The sequence below is a fragment of the Bactrocera dorsalis genome, chromosome 5 (assembly GCF_023373825.1).
Source record: "Bactrocera dorsalis isolate Fly_Bdor chromosome 5, ASM2337382v1, whole genome shotgun sequence".
In the NCBI taxonomy this organism is placed as follows: Eukaryota; Metazoa; Arthropoda; class Insecta; order Diptera; family Tephritidae; genus Bactrocera; species Bactrocera dorsalis.
Window position 1 is genome coordinate 16,640,748 of NC_064307.1, and position 6,049 is coordinate 16,646,796.

At 38.6% G+C, this 6,049-nt stretch overlaps 1 protein-coding gene across 1 annotated transcript; it reads left to right on the forward strand.

The window, feature by feature from the left end:
- Window positions 1-553: 553 nt before the first annotated feature.
- Window positions 554-4,982, forward strand: LOC105222477 (uncharacterized). Its single transcript, XM_049457150.1, has 3 exons — window positions 554-819; window positions 3,637-3,778; window positions 3,860-4,982. The coding sequence occupies exons 1-3, from the start codon at window positions 763-765 to the stop codon at window positions 4,822-4,824; spliced, it is 1,164 nt and encodes a 387-aa protein (XP_049313107.1). The 5' UTR covers window positions 554-762; the 3' UTR covers window positions 4,825-4,982.
- Window positions 4,983-6,049: the final 1,067 nt, after the last annotated feature.

Consider the following 6,049-nt stretch of genomic DNA (forward strand, 5'->3'; position numbering starts at 1 on the left):
AATTATGGGTGTATCGGTAAGGTAAGAACCGATTTTATACCTTTCTGGTGAGATTTACAGGGTCTTCCAAGGTTTAAGCTACCACTGAGAACTTTTTTGAGACGGCCTTTTTGCATAAGAAGCTTTGAATTAGTTCTAATTACGAAAAGCATAATCAAACCATATTCTTCTCTTAAATTTTCTACAACAAAAATTCCTCAATGATAATGTTATGTTAATCATTCTTAATTCATTATTATCAATTGACTTTGTAAGGCGACACGCTTTTCAAATTTAGTAATGACATTTATTTTTAACCGTTAATTAGCAAATTATTGCGAAAATGTTGTAAGTAAATGCCAGCCGCTGCAGCATTAGAGTCGATCGATTTCAATGAACAAATTAATTTGAGCTTCACACCTAATTGCCAGTCAACACGCACACGTACACGCCGTCATACGACGGATATGCAAATGAAGAAAGCAAAGAAGAGGCAAAAGCAAAGACAAACTCAAACTGCGTGCGCTTGTTCTATTGCCTTTGCATCGGCCGGGAGCTTCTTCACTTCTTGGCGTTAGAACATTGGCCGGCGGCAGGCCAGCGCTCAGTACGATTTGCCTCATCGTCGAGTTCGAAAGTGGTTTTTGCGCGGCTGAGTTTGGCTAACACCCTCCGATTTGAAAAATAGAATTTCTTCGATTCTTCACAAGTGCGCGTGGGCGCGTAACATTTCCGAGTTGAAGTTTCTGCTGCTGTGTTTTGAAGTCAATTAATATTCGCACAATGTCCGCCTATGAACTAAGCAAGCGCGTACAAGTCCGCTTTGCTGTTGTTATTGTTGTAAGTGTTTAGAAAATGAAAACAATACAAGTGTATTCGTGTGCGCATGTGCAAATGTTTAATTGTTGAAATACTAATCAATTATGTGAAAGTCAATGAGCAAAGCGAAAGAAATGTGTTTTTGTACTTCACGATGAGCTGTGTGTAATCACATAAGTACTTATATAAGTAGTAAAAGTTGTGGTTAGTGATAAATTAAAGTAAACGAGAATAAAAACAATAAAATAATTAATTACCACTATGAGCAAAAAATAGTATGACTGTTTTTAGAATTTTAAAATTAATTCTTAATTTATTCTTCAAAATCTCCTTGGCTCCAATATACTTGTACCAACGTTCTTTCCAATCCTCGAAACAGTTGTTAAAGTCAATGTCTGGAAAAGCCTTCAACCAGTAGCGCGGTTTCCCCGGAGCGGTCGTTTGAGTTTGATGAAAAGCCAGAAGTCGTTCGGAGCCAAGTCTGGCGAATACGGTGGACGCAGCACAATATTGGTTGCAAACTTGGCGAAAAACTCAGAAAGAATCAAAGTGCATTATCCGACGATGCATTACCGTGGTACAAAAACCATATCGGTTCACAACTCTGGCCTCTTTTTACGAGTGATGACAGTTTGGCCGGTCGGAAGGAATTCAGAGTGCACCACACCTCGATAATCGAAGTAAACTGTCCATATAACCTTAATTTTTAACCTGCTTTGACGTGTTTTTTGGGCTTTGGCTCACCTTTGCCACGATATTCGACCAATTGATTGACTGTTTGAAGGTCGGAAGCATAAATCCAGAGCTCATCACTAACTTACTCGTATTATTATTTTCCAAGATATCCTGGTAGTCGGAAAGCATTGTTTCAACGACGTTAACACGATGCAGTTTTTCAAAAAAATTGAGTGATTTTGGAACCAATCGTGCATTCATAGGCCTTTTCATAGACATTTCAAAATGGTTTTCACTGATCCTTCGGAACTTCCAAGAATGCCAATAAGATCTCTGACTGTTAATCGTCGATTCGCAAGCACCAATTCCTTTATTTTATTGACGTGTTGATTCTCAGTTAATATTGAAGGCCGTCCTGGATGTGCTTTGTCGTCAAAGCGTTTTCGACCCTCTTTGATTAATTTGTACTAATCAAAAACACTTGCTAGCGACTAAAAATTATCACCGAAGGAATTTTTCAACACTTTGAACGTTTCGGACCTAGAAATTTGATTCCGTACACAAAATTTAATGGAACTTTCTTGTTGAATAATTTCACTTGTCGTAAAAATCGCCGAATTCACTTTATATACTTCAGAAAGCCAAGCTTATACCAAACTCTAATGATTATTTTTATATGATATTTGGCACAGATGTCACTGCCAGTCATACCAATATAGAAACAAAGTATTTCGACGAATAGGTTTTCGCGCAACCTGTTTCCGATAAAAAATTAGTTTTAAAGGTTATGTTGGCTGAGAACTAGAAAATATGTAACACTGACCTCTGACAAAATAAGAAAAAGGAATCAAATTTCTTTTTTAAGAATGGAATAAAACTTTGCTCAAATATTTCCTTTGGAGTATGCTATCTTATGGCCAAAAACTCTCCAAGGTACTGAATATTTGCACCTCTGTACCTTTAGTTGACTTTCTACCGCATAAATCGACCAAAATGTGAGTTATCTGTATGAGAATGAGAGAGCGTATTTTACTGATAATAGTGTGTCTAAAATATATAAAATTACGCGACAACTTACCCTAGCCCCCCGATAACTATTACTAGGATTTTCGAATATCAGGTTGACTTTGCTCTATTATGATTGGCGATTGTATGTGAAGTACTATAATGAAACCCAAGAAACATTTTTTTAGTATGTGGCATGATAATAGTTAATAGAAAGAATCGGATCGATACTACACCAACTCTTTCTAACAAACATTATGCCTAATATGGCGCTCAGTATTATAGTTGGATATTGCTTGAATTTTGAACTTTTGGTTAACGTTTTGCATCTTAAGGTATTTCCCAGGAGTATGAAAAGTTTGGTTGAATTCTAACATAGCCCTTCCTCACTTACTTGTTCAATTGTTATACGCAAGAAAAGATAGTACAATTGATGCCAGGTCTAAACTTTAAACTTCCAAGCTCCCAGAGCTTCTGGCGTGTCTCTGTCGTGTTTGGCCTACTGTTGTCCTGATGGAACTTTTCTCCTATTGGCCCAAACGGCCGGGTTGTGAGCGACTGCTTCCTTCAAGTGGTCTGAAATAAGAGTGACTGCAGGAAACCAGATGATTTCCCGCCGACTCTACAAACACATTGCAAAACCTTTTTGATCATCAATCTTGATTTAGCCATCGATTGAGTCGGCTCGTCGCGATTCGACAACATCCGTTTAACCGTTTACTTTTAAACACTAGTAAACATCCGCTTCAACAATGGATCAAGTTTATTGCTATTCAGCAGATGGGTCCATGAGGTTTTTTGAATTAACTGGTGCGGCATTCCTGCATCTTTTTTATATGGTATATTCAGCCTTACTTAAATGTTTTTTGTTGATAGTTTTAATACTAGGCGATCGAAATTTACGAAAAACGCCGTATTGTATAATCCAATATTACTAATATAACATAAGATACAGAATACTAACATAAAGTCATCTACTGGAAAAATAATGATTTTTTTTTACTAGACCTATTAAAGAGTATGTGTTGGACAGGATAAAATTATGATGATAATGGGAAAACCAATTCCCTCAATACTTTTCTTTTACATAATACAACATATAGTACATTTATCGTAATAAATCTGCTTTCATACATTTATCATTTTTACTTCTCAAAGCTTTTGTTGTTATGCCTAAAAGCACACTACGCTGAAGCAGCGCCAACAACAGACCGAAGCTTTGCTTACGCCAAGGCACAGGCTATAAAGAAATCTGGTGGCAACCCGGATACAAGCGCTTATTTTCGACGCGATCCCTATGGTGCGTAACATTTACATTAATACAAAGCTTTGCTACACAACAGTGTTGCTTAATACTACAAATTTCCCCCTTTACTTTAAGGCGCCAACACGTATGCATTTGGGTTTGAGGTTAACGACAATCGCACCGGCAACATACAGTTCCGCGACGAGCGACGCTATGTAAACGGCAGCGTGGAGGGCTCTTTTGGGCACGTACGACCCGATGGGCGTGTCATTGTCACACACTTCCTCTCGGACAATGAACGCGGCTTTCTGCACGAGACACGCACCTTTGAGTCAGGCGACAGCCAGCAGTGGAAAGCGCATTGGCCCACCAAGCGGCCAAGCATACACATGCAAAGGCCACAGGATATGCCCACCGGTGCTGTGGTATATGATAAGGACCTACACTTGAATGTGACGAACAGTAAAGTGCCGGAGCCGCTGGCCAACGCGCTCAATGAACAACACGCCATCGACGTGAACGCTGTTGCGCATGCGGAAAATGCCATGGGAGATTTGGCCATACAAGATATTATCGATGGCAAGGTGCCGTTGCAGACGAAGCAGGCTAAAGCAGAGACACACATTGGCTTTGAGTCAGTGCATGATTTTCTACCAACCAATTTTCCAATTGTCCCTTTTATATTGCCACCAATGTTGGGTGGGCTTGATGTAAGTGGTGACAAATCGGTGCCTAAAAACGCTAGCAGTCCAACAGGTCATGAAGCTAAGCACAATCAGCAGCAGACTAAATATAATGAGGCCAAGGTAAATAATTCGGAAAAATTTGTAAATGTTCAGGAGCTCGAGAAAAGTGCAGTGACGAAGACAAAGCTTGCATCCTCAACCAAAGCGCTTCCTTTGACGACCAAAGCACCTCTTTTGACCACCAAAGCGCCTCCTTCGGCTACCAAAGCTGACAAAGAACTTATTGCCAAGGAGCAACCTACTCCATTGGCCAAAGTTCCGGAGGGCGCAACATTCGTGAATGGCACCTGGTACCAGCAACTAATTGACCAGTCCAGAAATGAGTTTCTCAGTAATTTATCCGATAACCCGTAAAGTGGAGAATAGATTGATTAGAGATATATAAAAATAAAGTTTTATGTACTTCCATTTACATATACATAATGTACGAGTATATACCGTATATAGACATAGCATTAAGATTTTAAGTAAGTAAAACCAAAATCTTTAATAAATAAATAAATACGAGTGCCAAATAAGTCACAAACGAGTCAGAAATGGTTAGAAATATGGAGGACTCTTCACTGAGTTCATTTCCGGAAAGTTACATAAAATTCATTAATGGCTTAAAACTTTTAGAACCCGCTTCTATTGGTTATAGTAGTTCGCAATATCCGTCAAGTGTCGCTATTGTTAGAATATGTTTAAACCTCTCTTTTAAGACATTCTTTCTTAGTACGTGAATTCACAAAGATGTACCATAGTTTTCTTTAGAGAATGTGAATGACTTTTACAAGTCTCGAGTCACTTCGCGAGTTTAATAAAGCTTGCGAATAATTCATTTACTTATAATAAGTCATTTCATGCAAGGAAACCTTAGAAAAAAATGGAGATTGCACCTCTGCCTACAGTCTCTCTCTCTCTAAGTACTTCGATTACAGCTTGGATTAATAGGATTTCTCTTTTAATAATATTATATCGGTTAATTTCCTCTCTAAGTTATAAAAGTAAGGAATATGAGGGTAGAGAATAGCTGTCAAAGGAGAGGTAGGTAGGATTTACCACGAACATGAGTAGAGCGAAAGTGGACTTCATTGATTAAATATTGGAAAAAGTAAGCATCGAACTGTTTTTGATAAAGCTCCGGAGATTTGATACATTACTAAGATCATAAGAGTACTCATGTCGCGTTCTTGAGCATCTTGGTCTGACATGAGCTCAGACAACTTATTACAAATGAGAGTACTTGTGCTGTAACGGCATATTTCTGCTGCGTTATAAACCTTAAGAGTTCTATCGGCTACTTTCGGTCGGTACAAGTCAATCAATACCAAACAACAATCAAATAGAAAATCTGTGAAGAGTTAGCTAAATTACACTAAGTAGACGTCCTGCCATACATAGACCACCGCGACTGTACTTCGGAGCGTGCGCCAGGACGAATATTATTCGTGGAATTTCTTGAATAATATCAAGGATAACAACACAGATGGGGTTAAAATTTCGACTGGCCTGCATAATTATATAAGCATTTAAACTACCAAAGGTTTCCTATATCCTACGCATCATCAAGTCTGCAAATCTGTCTCACGCAGCAAAT

What these genes read in the sequence shown, in the direction of transcription:
- LOC105222477 (XM_049457150.1), top strand. Translation starts at nt 763, where the DNA reads ATGTCCGCCTATGAACTAAGCAAGCGCGTACAAGTCCGCTTTGCTGTT. An exon ending in GCTTTGCTGTTGTTATTGTT is followed by an intron (nt 820 to 3,636) that starts GTAAGTGTTTAG and finishes TACTTCTCAAAG; the next exon opens with CTTTTGTTGTTATGCCTAAA. An exon ending in TTTTCGACGCGATCCCTATG is followed by an intron (nt 3,779 to 3,859) that starts GTGCGTAACATT and finishes CTTTACTTTAAG; the next exon opens with GCGCCAACACGTATGCATTT.